Source organism: Vulpes lagopus, chromosome 19 (genome assembly GCF_018345385.1).
Source record: "Vulpes lagopus strain Blue_001 chromosome 19, ASM1834538v1, whole genome shotgun sequence".
In the NCBI taxonomy this organism is placed as follows: domain Eukaryota; kingdom Metazoa; phylum Chordata; class Mammalia; order Carnivora; family Canidae; genus Vulpes; species Vulpes lagopus.
In genome coordinates, this window is record NC_054842.1 from 3,146,413 (window position 1) to 3,164,094 (window position 17,682).

General features: G+C 50.4%; 1 protein-coding gene across 1 annotated transcript in view; it reads left to right on the top strand.

Moving 5' to 3' along the window:
• Nucleotides 1-15,104, top strand: part of ANO10 (anoctamin 10) — a 223,663-nt gene extending 208,559 nt beyond the window's left edge. The window contains exon 13 of the mRNA XM_041734366.1: nt 14,473-15,104. Coding sequence (XP_041590300.1) covers nt 14,473-14,541 — 69 coding nt within the window. The 3' untranslated portion in view covers nt 14,542-15,104. The remainder of the gene's footprint in view (nt 1-14,472) is intronic.
• The last annotated feature ends 2,578 nt before the right edge of the window (nt 15,105-17,682 follow it).

Genomic DNA, 17,682 nt, shown 5'->3' on the forward strand with positions numbered 1-17,682 from the left:
CCAACATTTGTGGTTTCCTGCCTTGTTAATTTTCCCCATTCTCACTGGTGTGAGGTGGTATCTCATTGTGGTTTTGATTTGTATTTCCCTGATGGCAAGTGATGCAGAGCATTTTCTCATGTGCTTGTTGGCCATGTCCATGTCTTCCTCTGTGAGATTTCTCTTCATGTCTTTTGCCCATTTCATGATTGGATTGTTTGTTTCTTTGGTGTTGAGTTTAATAAGTTCTTTATAGATCTTGGAAACTAGCCCTTTATCTGATATGTCATTTGCAAATATCTTCTCCCATTCTGTAGGTTGTCTTTGAGTTTTGTTGACTGTATCCTTTGCTGTGCAAAAGCTTCTTATCTTGATGAAGTCCCAATAGTTCATTTTTGCTTTTGTTTCTTTTGCCTTCGTGGATGTATCTTGCAAGAAGTTACTGTGGCCGTGTTCAAAAAGGGTGTTGCCTGTGTTCTCCTCTAGGATTTTGATAGAATCTTGTCTCACATTTAGATCTTTCATCCATTTTGAGTTTATATTTTGAGTTTGTGTATGGTGCAAGAGAGTGGTCTAGTTTCATTCTTCTGCATGTGGATGTCCAATTTACCCAGCACCATTTATTGAAGAGACTGTCTTTCTTCCAATGGATAGTCTTTCCTCCTTTATCGAATATTAGTTGACCATAAAGTTCAGGGTCCACTTCTGGGTTCTCTATTCTGTTCCATTGATCTATGTGTCTGTTTTTGTGCCAGTACCACACTGTCTTGATGACCACAGCTTTGTAGTACAACCTGAAATCTGGCATTGTGATGCCCCCAGCTATGGTTTTCTTTTGTAAAATTCCCCTGGCTATTCGGGGTCTTTTCTGATTCCACACAAATCTTAAAATAATTTGTTCTAACTCTCTGAAGAAAGTCCGTGGTATTTTGATAGGGATTGCATTAAATGTCTAAATTGCCCTGGGTAACATTGACATTTTCCCAATATTAATTCTTCCAATCCATGAGCATGGACTATTTTTCCATCTCTTTGTGTCTTCCTCAATTTCTTTCAGAAGTGTTCTGTAGTTTTTAGGGTATACATCCTTTACCTCTTTGGTTAGGTTTATTCCTAAGTATCTTATGCTTTTGGGTGCAACTGTAAATGGGATTGACTCCTTAATTTCTCTTTCTTCAGTCTCATTGTTAGTGTATAGAAATGCCACTGATGGGGATCCCTGGGTGGCACAGCGGTTTAGCGCCTGCCTTTGGCCCAGGGCGCGATCCTGGAGACCCGGGATGGAATCCCACATCGGGCTCCCAGTGCATGGAGCCTGCTTCTCCCTCTGCCTATGTCTCTGCCTCTCTCTCTCTCTCTCTCTCTCTCTCTCTCTCTCTTTCTCTCTCTCTCACTGTGTGCCTATCATAAATAAATAAAATAAAAAATTAAAAAAAAAGAAATGCCACTGATTTCTGGGCATTGATTTTGTATCCTGCCACGCTACCAAATTGCTGTATGAGTTCTAGCAATCTTGGGGTGGAGGCTTTTGGGTTTTCTATGTAGAGTATCATGTCATCGGCGAAGAGGGAGAGTTTGACTTCTTCTTTGCCAATTTGAATGCCTTTAATGTCTTTTTGTTGTCTGATTACTGAGGCTAGGACTTCCAGTACTATGTTGAATAGCAGTGGTGAGAGTGGACATCCCTGTCTTGTTCCTGATCTTAGGGGAAAGGCTCCCAGTGCTTCCCCATTGAGAATGATATTTGCTGTGGGCTTTTCCTAGATGGTTTTTAAGATGTCAAGGAATGTTCCTGCTCTCCCTACACTCTGAAGAGTTTTGATCAGGAATGGATGCTGTATTTTGTCAAATGCTTTCTCTGCATCTAATGAGAGGATCATATGGTTCTTGGTTTTTCTCTTGCTGATATGATGAATCACATTGATTGTTTTACGAGTATTGAACCAGCCTTGTGTCCCGGGGATAAATCCTACTTGGTCATGGTGAATAATTTTCTTAATGTATTGTTCGATCCTATTGGCTAGTATCTTGTTGAGAATTTTTGCATCCATGTTCATCAGGGATATTGGTCTGTAATTCTCCTTTTTGGTGGGGTCTTTGTCTGGTTTCGGAATTAAGGTGATGCTGGCCTCATAGAACGAATTTGGAAGTACTCCATCTCTTTCTATCTTTCCAAACAGCTTTAGTAGAATAGGTATGGTTTCTTCTTTAAACGTTTGATAGAATTCCCCTGGGAAGCCATCTGGCCCTGGACTTTTGTGTCTTGGGAGGTTTTTGATGACTGCTTCAATTTCCTTCCTGGTTATTGGCCTGTTCAGGTTTTCTATTTCTTTCTGTTCCAGTTTTGGTAGTTTGTGGCTTCCCAGGAATGTGTCCATTTCTTCTAGATTGCCTAATTTATTGGCATATAGCTGTTCATAATATGTTTTTAAAATCGTTTGTATTTCCTTGGTGTTGGTAGTGATCTCTCCTTTCTCATGCATGATTTTGTTAGTTTGAGTCTTCTCTCTCTTCTTTTTAATAAGGCTGGCTAATGGTTTATCTATCTTATTAATTCTTTCAAAGAACAAAATCCTGATTCTGTTGATCTGTTCCACAGTTCTTCTGGTCTCGATTTCGTTGAGTTCTGCTCAAATCTTTATTAACTCTCTTTTTCTGCTGGGTGTAGGATCTATTTGCTGTTTTTTCTCTAGCTCCTTTATGTGTAAGGTTAACTTTTGTATTTGAGTTCTTTCCAGTTTTTGAATGGATGGTTGTATTGCGATGTATTTCCCCCTCAGGACTGCTTTTGCTGCATCCCAAAGATTTTGAACGGTTGTATCTCCATTCTCATTAGTTTCCATGAATCTTTTTAATTCTTCCTTAATTTCCTGGTTGACCCTTTCATCGTTTAGCAGGATGGTCCTTAACCTCCACATGTTTGAAGTCCTTCCAAACTTCTTGTTGTGATTTAGTTCTAATTTCAAGGCATTATGGTCTGAGAATATGCAGGGATGATCCCAATCTTTTGGTATCAGTTCAGACCCAATTTGTGACCCAGTATGTGGTCTATTCTGGAGAAAGTTCCATGTGCACTTGAGAAGAATGTGTATTCAGTTGAGTTTGGATGTAAAGTTCTGTAGATATCTGTGAAATCCATCTGGTCCAGTGTATCATTTAAAGCTCTCGTTTCTTTGGAGATGTTGTGCTTAGAAGACCTATCGAGTGTAGAAAGCGCTAGATCGAAGTCACCAAGTATAAGAGTATTATTATCTAAGTATATCTTCACTTTGGTTATTAATTGATATATTTGGCAGCTCCCACATTCGGGGCATATATATTGAGGATTGTTAAGTCCTCTTTTGGATAGATCCTTGAAGTATGATTTGGTGTCCCTCTTCATCTCTCACTACAGTTTTCGGGATAAATTTGAGTTTATCTGATATAAGGATGGCTACCCCTGCTTTCTTTTGAGGACCATTTGAATGGTAAATGGTTCTCCAACCTTTTATTTTCAGGCTGTAGGTGTCCTTCTGTCTAAAATGAGTCTCTTGTAGACAGCAAATAGATGGGTCCTGCTTTTTTATCCAGTCCGACACCCTGCGCCTTTTGATGGGGTCATTAAGCCCGTTCACGTTCACAGTTACTATTGAAAGGTATGAGTTTAGTGTCATCATGGTATCTATTCAGTCCTTTGTTGTTGTGGGTTGTTCCACTGGACTTCTTCTTAAAGGGGAATTTTAAGAGTCCCCCTTAAAATTTCTTGCAGAGCTGGTTTGGAGGTCACATATTCTTTCAGTTCCTGCCTGTCTTGGAAGCTCTTTATCTCTCTTTCCATTTTGAATAAGAGCCTTGCTGGATAAAGTATTCTTGGTTGCATGTTCTTCTCATTTAGGACCCTGAATATATCCTGCCAGCCCTTTATAGCCTGCCAGGTCTCTGGGGAGAGGTCTGCTGTTACCCTAAATCTCCTCCCCATAAAAGTCAGGGATTTCTTGACTCTTGTTGCTTTAAGGACCTTCTCTTTATCTTTGGAATTTGCAAGCTTCACTATTAAATGTCGAGGTGTTGAACGGTTTTTATTGATTTTAGGGGGGGATCTCTCTATTTCTTGGATCTGAATGCCTGTTTCCCTTCCCAGTTTAGGAAAGTTTTCAGCTAGGATTTGTTCAGATACATATTCTGGCCCTCTGGCCCTTTCGGTGCCCTCGGGAACCCCAATTATACATAGGTTTTTCTTCCTCAAGCTGTCATTTATTTCCCTTAATCTGTCTTCATGGTCTTTTAATTGTTTGTCTCTTTTTTCCTCAGTTTCCCTCTTTGCCATCAACTTGTCTTCTATGTCACTCACTCGTTCTTCCACCTTGTTAACCCTCATCGTTAGGACTTCTAGTTTGGATTGCATCTCATTCAATTGATTTTTAATTTCTGCCTGATTAGATCTAAATTCTGCAGTCATGAGGTCTCTTGACTCCTTTATGCTTTTTTCTAGAGCCACCAGTAGCTGTATAATAGTGCTTCTGAACTGGCTTTCTGACATTGAATTGTAATCCAGATTTTGTAACTCTGTGGGAGAGAGGACTGTTTCTTTCAAGGTGAGGTTTTCCTTCTAGTCATTTTGCTCACTGCAGAGTGGCCAAAACAAGTTGTATTGGGAAAAGGAGAAAAAGAAGAGAAAGAAGGAAAGAAAAGAGAAAAAGAAAAAAGGAAGAAAAAAGAAAAAAAAGAGAAGAAAAAGAGAAAGAAAAAAGAAAGAAAGGAAAAAAGGGTGGGGGAAGCAAACAGAAATCAAAAAAAAAAAAAAACACACACAGGGCAGTATCTTCTGATTCTGTATACTTTAAGTCCCTTGACTTCCCCTGGAACTTGTCCGTCCAGCTGGTCTTCTGGGGGAGGGGCCTGCTGTGCTGATTCTCAGGTGTTAGAACTTGGGGGAGCTGCTCTACCCCCTCCCTGGTGCAGGGCTCAGTCGGGGGTGCTTACCCCGTGAGGCCCCAGGAGGAACAACTGCAGTGGCGGGGCCAGCTCTGCAGCCCTGGAGTCAGCCCCCGCAGTAACTCCGGGGCTCTCCATCTGCAGGGCCTGGAGGCTCCGGGGCGGGGCCGCTGATCTGCTCAGTTCCAGGCAGGAGCGTCCTCGCTGTCCTGGGCCCTCCCGGCCTCTGCCTGTCCCTGGGGAGGCCGGATCCTGGGCTGTGTCCCAGCGCCCTGTGCTCCGGAGCCTGCGCTGTTGGATTCGCTCCCGCCCCGCAGCCCCCTCCGCGGAGCCGCCGCCCGAGCCCCTCCAAGCTGCTCCGGGTCCTGCCATGCGCGCTGCAGCCCTCAGGGAGCTCAGCGCACTCTCCCGGGGCGCAGGTGCCTGTTAGTGTCCCCGGGAGCCCGAGGGCATCCCCGCCCTCCTGGGTCCTGCTCCACCTCCCTGCAGGCCCCTTTCCTCCGGGAAGGTTGGTGCAGCTCCTGCTTCTCCGAGTCGGGGCTCTCCTGTCCTGGGGACACTCTCCCCGGCCTCAGCCCGGCTCCTCGCAGGGCCCCTCCCCCTTGGAGGCCTTTTGTTTCTTATTTCTTTTTTTTCCCCGTCTTCCTACCTTGATAGAAGCGCGAACTCCTCTCACTGTAGCATTCCAGCTGTTCTCTTTAAATCTCAGGCCGAATTCGCAGATTTTCAGGATGATTTGTAGGTTATCTAGGTTATTTGGTGGGGACAGGTGACTTGGGGACCCTACTCTTCCGCCGTCTTGCCCCTCCTCCTAACTCAGTTTATAAAAAAGTTTAGTCATTCATCCTCTGATTTGAGGCAAACTAATCACCATGCATTTTTTAAAAATATTTTATTAATTTAGTTGAGAGAGAGAAGTGGAGGGGGGAGGGGAGCAGGGAGGGAAGGCGAGGGAGGGAGAAAGAATGAATCCTAAGCAGACTCCATGCTGAGCACAGCTGACAGGGGACTCAATCTCAGGACCCTAAGGTCATGACCCGAGCTGAAACCAAGTGTCAGACACAACTGACTGAGCCACCCAAGCACCCCCACCATACTCCTTTTACATGGTTATCTGCCAAAACACAAAATGCTTTTTTTCCGTTTTCTCATACAGGATTGGTGGCCCCTTCATGTGACCTTTGTGATTTGCCAAGGATACCTATCCTGTGTGTCTTCTTCACTCAGCCTCTTTTTATTTAAAATGAGATTTTGGGGGGGTGGGGTACCACTGTTTATTAGAGATTTCCCATGGCTCATTTGAACTTTACTGTATTTACTTTTTTTTTTTTTTAGTGTAGATTCTCTTGTTTTTTTTTTTTATTTTATTTAAATTCAGTTTGCCAACATATAACACCCAGAGCTCATCTCATCTCATCATGTGCCCTCCTTAATGCCTGTCACTCAGTCACCCTATCCCTCCACTCCCTCCCCTTCTGCAACCCTTTTTCCCCCCAGAGTTAGGGGTCTCTCATGGTTTGTCTCCCTCTCTAATTTTTCCCACTCAGTTTCCCTCCCTTCCCTTGGGATCCTTTTCACTATTTCTTATTATGCCCTGTATGAGTGAAAGCATATGATAATTATCTTTTTCTGTTTGACTTACTTCACTCAGCATAATACCCTCTGGTTCCATCCACATCAATGTAAATGGTGGGTATTCGTCCTTTCTGATGGCTGAGTAATATTCATTGTATACATAGACCATTGTGTACATAGACCACATCTTTATCCATTCATCTTTCGATGGACAGTGAGGCTCCTTCCACAGTTTGGTTACTGTGGACATTTCTGCTATAAACATTGGAGTGCAGATGTCCGGTGTTTCACCACATCAGTATCTTTACAGTATACCCAGTAGTCCAATTGCGGAGTCACAGGGTAGCTCTATTTACAATGACACTTTTGTTGCACAAATTCTGTCTGCATTGGACCTGATGCCCCATGGTAGGCTGTGCCACCCCAGACCTAAAGGGGGCAGGGTTAAGTGCCCTCCCCCAGCCCGCTGCTGTGCCATCCCCCGATGTGGGTCCCCAGGCCCTTCAGGGCCCTCTCTCCTTATTCTCCACACTTGGGTCTGGATGTGTCCAAAATACATCCATTCAGTTCAGCTGCCTTTTAAGCAACATGTTACCAGTTTTCTCACCTCATCTAAAGAAGGAGACATCACTTATTTTAACCCTGGTGGTTCCTGAATGATGCTATATGTGTACTCTCCTTCCCATGCCCAGTGAATTGCACTTTGTTGCCAGATTTAGGTTCTGGTTCTTTCCAGTGCTGGATGCTCTCGTTAGTGGTGTGCCAGTCACTAGCCTTCCCGTGTTTGAGCTGTTTGAGCACTTGCGATTTTGCCAATTAGCATTCCTACAGCATTTCCCATGTTTTCTGGTTCGTGTGCCCTTCAGAGGCCTTTCCTTCTAAAAAAGAAAAAAGAAAAAAAAAAGCCAAGGTCTTCTGTCTTCTTTAAATATTTAACTTGTCCTTCCTGGAGTTGTAAGCAACTTTTTAAAATCTTGCTCAAATTTGTGCTTATAATCAGGATAGGGGTTAGGGTGGTGGGTTCTAGAGCCAGACTCCCCTGGCTTAGAAATGTAGCAAAAAATCTCTGACAGGACAGGACAAAATTTAAGCCTCACCAAGAATCAAAAACATCTCAGCAGACCCTCTTAAGATGGAAGTGTGATCCAACTGAACCTGAAGCTCCTGGCACAGGTGGCTGGGGCAGAAAGATGAGTGATGTTAATACAGCGCAAAACCAAAAGTCCATCAGCAGGCTGGGCTCAAGCCTCCTGTGAGCTGTGTGACCTTCTCAGTGTCCCCAGTCCTCAGTTCCATCTTTAGCATGATGATAATGGTAATTTTCTCATAGGGTGGTTCTGAGGAGCACATGGGTAAATACATAGACTTTAGAACAGTATCCAGTATGTATTATGATATAACTGCTGGTCACAATTTAAGTTACACAAAAATAATAGAATGTGACAGACATTAAAAGTTGTATCAATAAAGTAGGAGGAGAAAAAAGGGTTGGATATAAGCACAATTAGAAATGCAGGAAATGGGCAGGCAGGGAATAAGCTGCCAAGGATTACATGAAGCTGCTACAGAAAATATGCACGAAGCATGGGACTGGTGCTCTGAACATACCTACCTGTGTTCGCAGCCCATGGTAAACCATCTAGATGGAGTGTGCCCATCCCATTCTGAAAGCCTGGGTGCCAATGAAGGGTCTGCTACATTCATTGCTTAGTGATTTCATGTGAATTTTGGGTAAATGGAAATGCAGTCTGCATGTAGGGCCCAGAACTCAGAAAAAATACCAGAACCCACTGATGGAATGTGGAAGGACAGAGGCCATGTGCAGCCCTGAGGAGGGCTTTCTGTACTTAGCAAACCCAATCAGGTGGGCCACTCTCTCATCAGTTTTGCTTTATCATTTTTGTTTGCATTCAGCACCTTTTAGCCACCTCTAGAACTTCACAGCATGGGCAGATAGATCATTTTAGTAACCCACGTTTCAGAGACAGCTGTGTCTAATCAAACGTATTTGGCACCCTATTCCAGAAGCCTCAGAATAAATGCATACCTGGGGATAGCTGGGAAACAAGTCTCTGCTTCTGCAGGCCCTCACTCTCTACAGAAAGTATACTGCATTCTCAGGGTATCTGTGGCATTTTCCTTCCAAGAGCCTTTAACTTCTGCGTTTGGAAATTTAGCTCTGAAACCCCATCATGCAGAGAAAACAGGACTCAATTATTTAAGAAGTAGATGTTAAAAAAAACCTTTTTCCAGTTAAATTGACTATATGCTCTCCAGAGTCAGCTGGTGCAGTTAATGGACTTGTGCCCCCATTGGGTGAACCGAGCATGGCCCCTGGGCCTTAGAGCCTCTTTGGAGCTGGGTTTTGATCTTGGAGGGTTTTAGTTTCCAGCTGGGATCAAGCTGGTAATCTGGCAAGCTTCCTGGTAGCCCTGACTTTCCTCCTCCCTCCACCTCCCTGGCTTTAATCGCAGACCACCTGAGCCAGGGCCAGAGCTACACCTGGGGGAGTTCGGGGGGACCCGAGATCCCTGTTCCCACTGAGTCACAATCCTAAGGGGCCCAGACCAGCATCACTACCAGGTAAGGTAACTGGGACTCCAAATGAAATCCTGGGACTGGAAAGCTCACACTGCAGTGTGTTCTCTGGGACCCCATGCGTGTGACAGACAAATAAATATGTAGTCCAGATAGTGATGCTGACTTGGGGAACAGGAACGTGCCTCATTTACACACCCAGAAAAGGGGGTTATTTCCCAGGTCACTTGTCATGCCCAGTGGGGGCTAAACCGCAGTCTCGCTGGCTGTCGCTCTGGGCTCCAGGCTGTGGTCCTTCTTCATGGCTCCAGTTCAAGGTCCTGCACTGCGGGCCATGGGCACAGAGTCATGCCCCTGCTCCAGAGAGTACACGCTAGGTAGGAGGGAACATCGAAGCTGGGAAAACCCTCATATTAACATGCCACACACAGATGATGTGAGTGCAGTGCAGGAGTTCCAGTGGAGGGTGACAGTGACATGCAGCCTCTCTGGGCTGAGGAACCTGGGGTTTAGTCCAGGACCTATGGGAAGCCTCTGTGGTTGCACATGTGTGTCCCCTGTTTTAAAACCTGGCTTGGGGTGCTTTGGGATGGTGTCAAGAAGTCCTAGAGGCCAGCAGTGGGCTCAGTGGATGTGCTTGGTGGATGGGGTTGGCGGGCCCTGCGGCCAACTGTAGACACAGGAGGAGGACACAGAGGCATCCCCTCACCGGCTCAAGTTTTGATGTGAGCAACCAAGTAGTAGTGGCCCCTGACATGGGGTGGATGGGAGAAAAGCTGGTGGCTGGGGTGGGGATGTGGGACTCAGAGGCTGGCGTGTCTGACAGTCATCTGCCTTCACAGGTTTTCATCAGATGTTGAAATGAAGCAGGTTCTCTGGAGGGAGAGGTGACATATGTCATGGCCCCAGGAGCGCCCAAGGTTCCCCAGGCGCCACTGCCCCTGCATCCACTGCTGTGGGGCTTATGAGAACCCAAAAGCATTGCCAGGCCCAGGGCATTTCATCGTTATATTAGAATATGTCCAAAACACTGATTATTTGAGGGAAACTTTCTTTTAGACGTAACAAAAAATATTGAGGCAGCCAGCTGTCTCTGTCAGAAGAGCATGTAATTCTTGATCTTGGGGTCGTGAGTTTGAGCCCCATGCTGGGTATAGAGATTACTAAAAGAAATTAAAAAAAAAAAAGTTTTTGTGAAACGTCCCACTCTTTACTTTTTTACCTGAACTGTCAGACCCTTGTTTAATTTTGCCCTGATTCTAGTGACATGACCGAAGACAAGTTGCTTAGCCTCAGCCTGGTCAGTGACACACAGAAAACCTCACTGGTGCTTACAGGGGGTGCACAGGCATAGCTGTGTGTGAGGGAGGCTTCCAGTTCTGCTCCTTCCTGCTCACCAGAGCTAGAGACAGAATCATCCTGGGGGAGCCCCGTTAAGTCAGAATGGAGGTGAGTAGGGGACCAGTGATGCCAGTGCTCTGTCACCAGGCCTGCATAGCCGAGGCTGGCAAGATTTGGGGGAGCGGGGTACTGCAGATGCCATTGCTGACCTGAACTGGCCTGAGAACACAGTTCCTGTCAGACCTGTTGCCCCAGGACGCCCTGGCCTGTGAAGCTAGCAGCTGACTCCGGGCAGCCACTGAGCTCTGCCCTGAGCCAGCTCCTGGCCAGTGGAGCTTCCAGTAAACAGGAAAAGATGAATGCACAGGCTCTTTTTGTCTGTCAGCCAGGAGCTCCCAGAGAATGTCTCTGGGAGTAGTTGCTGCTTTTGAGGGGAAGGGGTAATGGAGTAGCTGCTAACAGATTTCAGATTGGGCAGGAATGTAATCCACTGGTTGTGGTTTCCTGAGTGCTGTGAATAGAAGGATCCCAGAGCTGATTGTGGGTTCAGCCAGAGAGTCTCTGCGACCAGTCCAGGAGGGGGCAGGGGCCATCTCAGGTCTGTAGAAAGCACTGCAGGTCTCAGGAAGCATTTCTGTGCGTCTCTGCAGGGAAAAATGGGTCCAATTCTGCATCCTTTCTTATGTTCAGCTGTGCATTTGGACAACACACTTAGTGATTAGGCTCCTCCTATAAATATTATTAATAGTGATGCAAGTCAGTCTATGCTTTTTAAAGAGTTATCTGGAGCATGAGTGTTTTAATGAGTCATGAATTAGGGAAGATTTCATTCTCTTCATTCTGATGCTTTTTGTAGGGAAGAAGTCAGCGCTATTATCCTGCTTGTATTTTTAGTAAGGTTTTAATTTAAGAATCCCTAAAGAAGCCAAGGTGTTTTTTGTTTTTGTTTTTGAAAGGGTTATGTTGCCCCCTTCCCACTACATCTCCCCAGGTAGGGCTGCTAAAAAGCAAAAGAAGTGGGCCCCAGCTACAGACCAACGAGTTCGTGTAGAGGCCTGAGTCTGCATTTAAGAGACTCTCCAGATTCTTAAGGACCAAACCGTCAATCAGTGTTAGGAAGATTAGGAAGTCTGTGCTTCTGGAATTCATTCTGCCAATGCTCATCATCTGCCCCGAATAGAGGAGGAAGTGGGGAGCAGACTGGGTTGGGGCCCAGCCCCTTGGCACCTCTGCACCAGGAGGGTGGGGTACTTCTTCACTGAGTTCATGACAGCAGCTGGAGAGGATCTAGATCTGTGAGCAGTGCACAGCATCTGGGTTTCCTGAGAGAAGCTGCCTCAAGACACCGTGGCTTCTGACTCCGTCATTCAGGAGGATTGGCAGAGGTCTGCCCATTTGCACAGGACAGGTCTGGGTGTCACTCGCTGGTCTCAAAACCAGTTTAAGTCTCTCTCTGTGGCAAGCAGGCTGCTGCAGCTTGTTTCTTCTAAACTGCTTGGGTGTTTCTCTGGGCTTGAGCCACAGGTTTGAAGTTCTGCTTCTGCCACTGGCTCAGCATGTCCAGCGAGGAGGGCAGGAGACCCAGGGAGACAAGCCAGGCCTCTGCTGCCCTCACAGCCAGGGTGCTCAGTCCTGCACTGGCAAAAGGTTGGGGAGCACAGGCCTTCCTGCCCACCGTGGGCCCTGTTTTCTCTGGAGGGCACCAAGCTTCAGGAGGCAGATCAGGCCCTGTGGGACCCACCACTGAGGCAAAGGGCTGTAGGCAGGCTCAGCCCAACCCATCAGATGGAGGGGCCCGGTCAGTGCACTTGTAGGGACAGGTACTCCTGGGCAGACTGCTCCTGCTGCCTGGGCTGGGGCGTGAGTGGGTGGTGGGGTCCCTGGCCATCATTCCAACCTTTGCAACCAGCAGCACAGCCAGTGCAGACAGCCACAACCTCCCAGACATCCCTCGTGCTCAGGAGCCACCCTGAGCAGGTAGGGAGGTGGTTCTGAACCATTCCCCTGGCCTGAGTGAAGCTCCCACCTTGAGCCAGGTCAATCAAGGGAGGGTTCCATCTGACAGCCTAGCTGCTGTGGAGCAGGATGCCACTCCCAGGAGGTCTGCACCTCTGCAGTGCACCTCTGGAGTGCTTCACCTGCTGGCAAGCGGCTCCCAACAGTAGCCACGCTCATCATGTGACAGCAGGCTGCACCCTGCAGGGAGCCTTACAGACTCCTTTGGACGGAAACCCATTTTGATTTTCCTCCCCATGTGGAATGCTGAGGAAGCAAGGCTAGAAGATTCCATGACAAGCTAGGGACTATTTTATCCTCATTATAGTTCTAGTTTAGTTAAATTTATTTATCCTTTAAATTTCTTATAGTTACTGTCAAATTAGGAAATAAATTAATATTCTCTCATAAAAAGACATTTTAAAAGGTCTCGTAAGTATTAAATGACACCAGCTGGAAGAATCTATGGTGAATCTGGGCTGAAATAATAACAGTTTTCCCGTCTGGGGATAGCTCACACCAGCAGTGAACAGGGAAAGTGGGCTCACAAGGGGACAGGAAGTAGCAGCAGAAGAGGGATCAGATGCCAAACATGACTTCTAGGGGACTCTCAGGTGGCCTGGCAGTCTTGCTTCTGCAGGTCTGTGAACCAAATCAACCCATCAGCCTCATGCTGGCAGGTGAGGTTGTACAGATATTGTGACTGTGAGTCCTTCGGCCCACCTCAGCTCCCATGCCCACATCATGTACTAGGTCGGCCTGCTGCAATGCTCTGTCCCACACAAGAAGAGCTCACTCCCACCTGTCCCCTTCCCCATTAAGAGCCACCCCCTAAATCCTGTGTCTGTGTGGACCAGCAAAAGCCCGGCAGGCCCCTCCCCAGCCCACGGGGTGAGCGATGGCCCCCAAGCTCACATCACTGTGCCCCCTGTGGTGGACAGGCCAGGCTCTGAGCAAGGAACCATCTGCAGTGAAATGGGGTCATCCAAGATGCTGCAGATGGAAAGGATCCTCACAAGGGGAAATCGGGTTGAAGTAGAAGACAGATTATAGACTATGAACAGGACTCCTCTTAAGGAAACAGGGAGAGTGTGGGCATTGGTGTCCAGCCTGGTGTGCTTGGAGCTTCTGGGGAGGGGGGGTGGGCAGCCAGATACCTGGAACACCAGCCGTGTTTGTGATTAGGAACACCTGGAACACCAGCAGTGTTTGTGCTCAGAGTCTTGTTTTCCCCATCAGTAAATGTTATCAAAAATCAGTGTGTGTATTTTAAGCCAAATTCCAAAGGAGTTATTAATTTTTTTCAACAAACAGGCAGAGCTAGAGTGATGTTTTCCATCACCCATGGGACAGAGGGGGCTGGGAGCTGTGGGGGCCTAGGGGACTGTCCAGGGTAGGGGGCTCAGGACTGGGAGCAGCGGGACCTCCCCCACAAAGGCTGCCTTGTCCTTGGGTGTAGGCTCCTTCTGACCCTTCCCACTTGGCCTGGCCCTCAGGGGGACTTCATAGGATGTCCCCAGTGGTACTGGACGGCTCGATGGCTCGGGATGGTCCTATGGCTGTAGGGACAGAGGACTGGTGAAATGTCTGCTGTTTTGGTGCAGCTGCTCTGGGCCAGGGACTTCATGCACAGTGACCCTCCCCCCAAAGCCACCGTGCAAAGTGTGCACTGTGGCTCCCACTATGCAGATGTGGAAACAAAGAGGCTCATAGAGGTCAGCTTTCCAGGGTCACCAAGTTTACATAGAGACAGAGCAAGAACTTGGCCCCAAGGCAGTACTCCAGGCCCCCTGCTCTGTCCTTTCCCCTCCCCTTGCCCTAGGGATCCAGGGAGGACATTCCAGCTGCCTCGAGTTTCTGTATCTGTAGAATCCCCATTGCACTAGTAGGTTCACACAACAGGACATTCCCAGCCCAATCCCTCTGGCTCCCATCTCATCAGGGTCAGAAGCCCGGGCTCTGCACTCTCAGGAAGCCTCAGGCAGTGTCAAGAGTGCGCCGGCTCCTTCTCAGGGTTCAGTGTGCTCTGATGGAGCTCAAGGGACACCATCACCCAGGGAGCCTGGGCCACCATCTGGGGGCCACCACTCAGGCTTGCATGGCTCACCCACTATTGTGTTCTCTCAACAGCAAATGAAGCTCATGGCCCAGAACCTGAAGGAGGAATCACAGGAAAGCAGTAAGAAGGAGGAGGCCTGAGCGCCCGCCCAGGCTGCCTGGAGTGAGGGCGGAGGGGCACCTGGAGCAACAAAGTGGCCCCTGAACCCTGACCCCATGCAGGGCCACAAGAAGGGATGCCACGTGGCAGGCACCCTCCTCCATGTGCAGTGTCCTGGTGAGGGCCAGGGGACAGGGCGGCCAAGACCTGGCCCTTCCTGGGCCCCCAGTCGGCCCATGCCTTCCCGCCCCTGCCCAGGCCCTGTTTGTCACCGCTGCAGCTGTCTCACCTCGCCCCAGAGCCTTGCTCGCGGGGACCACCACTCTCCATTCACCTCTCACAGCAACGGGCCCTTCCATGGGCTGGGCAGCTGGGCAGGGTGTGAACCCCCCAGACACACGCACACACACACACACCCCACCCCCGGAGCTGGTCTGGGGCTTCCTGCTGAGCCTCACTTGAGAGGGAGGGTGTGCCTCCAGGCAGCGTTGCCAGCACCTGGACAGCTCTAAATGCCTCTCTCCTGTTCTGTTTTGCAGTATGTTAACAGACCCTTTTCTCAACAAAAAACAGAGTAACTGAGCTATTAAAGGCAACACTTACCTCTCTGACTCCTACTTACTGGACTGGGACTGAAACTCCCTCCCTTCTGAGATGAACCCTGGGTTGGGTCATTGAAGGGGAACCGTAGAGGCGGGGAACTGAGAACCTCAGCTTGAGGCTGGGCACCTGTGTGCCACTTCCAAAGCCTGTGGCCTGGGCCTGGGCAGTTCTCAAGAGATTCTGCTCTCACTGGAGCCTGTCCCCTCAAGGGGCCTGGCACGGACCACTGGGGCTGCTTTCATGCCCATGGCACCAGGCCAAGGGCCAGCTGCCTCCCCTGCACCCTGATCCCAGGAAGAGGACAAGGGCCCCTGCCCAGGGGTGTCATCTGCTGTGAGGCTGCACCCACATCTTTCACAGGCACATGGGTGCTAACTAGAGCTCAGGCTGCTGCCCTGGCCTCAGTCTGACCACGAGGACCCCCCAGGAGGGCAGAGCCTGGCGTTTGTCTCCTGCCAGCTGCCAAGCTCTGCCTGGTGCGGCAGCCCCCGCCCCCCAGTGTCCCTCACAGCTGGGCCACTGCGGACCTGTGGTCCCTTCTTCCTTCCTCTGGGGGAAGAGCAGCCAGGAGGGGCCGGGGACCTTCCACTTCTAGACCCGTCTGAGTTGGGGGCCCTCCCTCCGTGTCAGGGCGGGGATGGCCTCAGCGGGCCGGCTGGGAGCCCGACTCCCACCCTCGTCTGCCCCCGGGGTCGTGGGCTTGGTCCGCGGCGGCCCTGGCACCATCACCTCGGGGCGCTCTGCTTGGTGGCTGCCTTCCGGAAGGTGGACGGCCCCCGGGGCCCGGGCCTGTGTGGCGGGGAAGCGGCCGGGGAAGGGGGTGGCGCCCGCGCCCTCGGTGCCCTCGGTGCCCCCGCGGAGGCCGAGCTGGAGCAGGGGCGCGGCCCGGTGCTGACGGGGTGCCCCTGGAGCCCAGGGCTGCCCCTGCCCCCCCCGGTTGGGCTCCTGTTCCCCGGGCCCTGCCGCCCCCCAGCCGGGGTCCTCATCCCCCCTCAGGCCTCCTGGGGTTCTCGGGGAGGGCCCGTGGGGGCAGAGGCCGGGGAGGCCTGGCCCTTGGAGGCGGCCCCGCGTTCCCGAGGCCGCCGAGTCCGACGCCACCACGGGCCACCAGCCGGGCAGCGGCCAGCCCGGGCCACCAGCCCCGAGGGGCGGAACGGAGCCGAGGAGGCGCCCGGCATCTCTCCCCGTGGACGACCCCGCACCCCCAGCTCTCCCCCAGGCCCTCCTGGGGAGGTGCGGGGCGTCGGGGGGCCTGGTGGGCTGCGAGCCAGCTCCCCTCGGGCAGGCAGGTCACAGGAGCCCCGTGGCATGCCCGCCCAGCCGCCGGCCCCACGGCGTCCCCAGGCCTGGGCCTGGGCTTCTGCAGGCAGAGCCCAGCCCCTGCAGCCTTGGGGACGGGAGGGTGTCAGACAGTGGCCACACTGGGTCGGAATGGAGGCCAAATCTTGATCTTAGTGGCTTAGGGGAAGAAGCCGGAAGCCTGTGGTTAGGGATACCGGGTCCTATGATGGAGCTGGAGGCCGGGAGTCCACTGCCCTCCTTGGTATACCCTATGGGCCTCAGTTTTCTTATATTGTTCTCTTTTATAGATGAGGAAACTGAGGCACACAGGCTCCCCCCAGCAGTGTCCCCACGCTCCACAGCCCCACATCTGCCAAGATGGTACTGCTGCCTTGCACCAAGCTACCCACTGCTTGCTCTCTCCTCAGCCCTGTAGCTCTCATCCTATCTCCAGCAGGAAACTAGCAACAGAAGGAAAAAGACCAAAGGCCCCAGAACCAGGATCCAGAGTCCTCCAGCTGATTTATCTCAAGAATCCCTGCGCAGCCCTGTGAGGATGGTACCTGGCACCAGCTCTTGGCCGCCAGCAGACCACAGGGCCACGTCTGAAGAAACAGGCCAGGCTTCCTTGCATGTCCCCACACCCACCTGAGGATGGCTTGAAGAGCAGGGACCTGAGCCTGGCGCCACCAGCTCCTCCAGGAGCCCCCAGAGCCTGAAGGAAAGACGTAGCTCCTGTGCCAGGGCAGCTGTGGGAGCATCCTTTCATCCCAGCCACAAGAAGGCCACAACCTCTTCAGAGGATGGAAGATACTTCTGGTCCTGTCAAGAGGCCCAGTTATGGTCTTCTCATCCATGCAGAAGTGGGAACCCAGGAAGGTTGTGGGACACTGCTTGTCAGGGCTTTCTAAGAGCCAAAATGAGGAGGTCTTGCAAGCCAGCCAGGGGGCCCCAACCAAGGCCCACACCAGGTGGGCAGCGAGTCCTGGACCGGGGCCCAGCCGCACAGGGCCTCGGATTCCTCAGAGCATGTCCGCACACATAGGGAAAGAATCACCTGGACCTTGTTCAAGCATTCGCCCTGGCCCTACCACCCCGGGCCTGAGGGACAGGATTTGGGCAGTTTGGCCCAGGAGCCCACATCTCTGAAGGCAGCTCATGTCGACATGGGTACGTGCCTCCCTTTACAAGGCTGTCTGGCTCGGAGAAGGGAAACCAATTAGGTCTCCCCGCTTGTGGAGACTGGTGAGCCACTTTGAAGCCACCTCTGCCCCTCCCCACCCCGGAACACAAGGCCG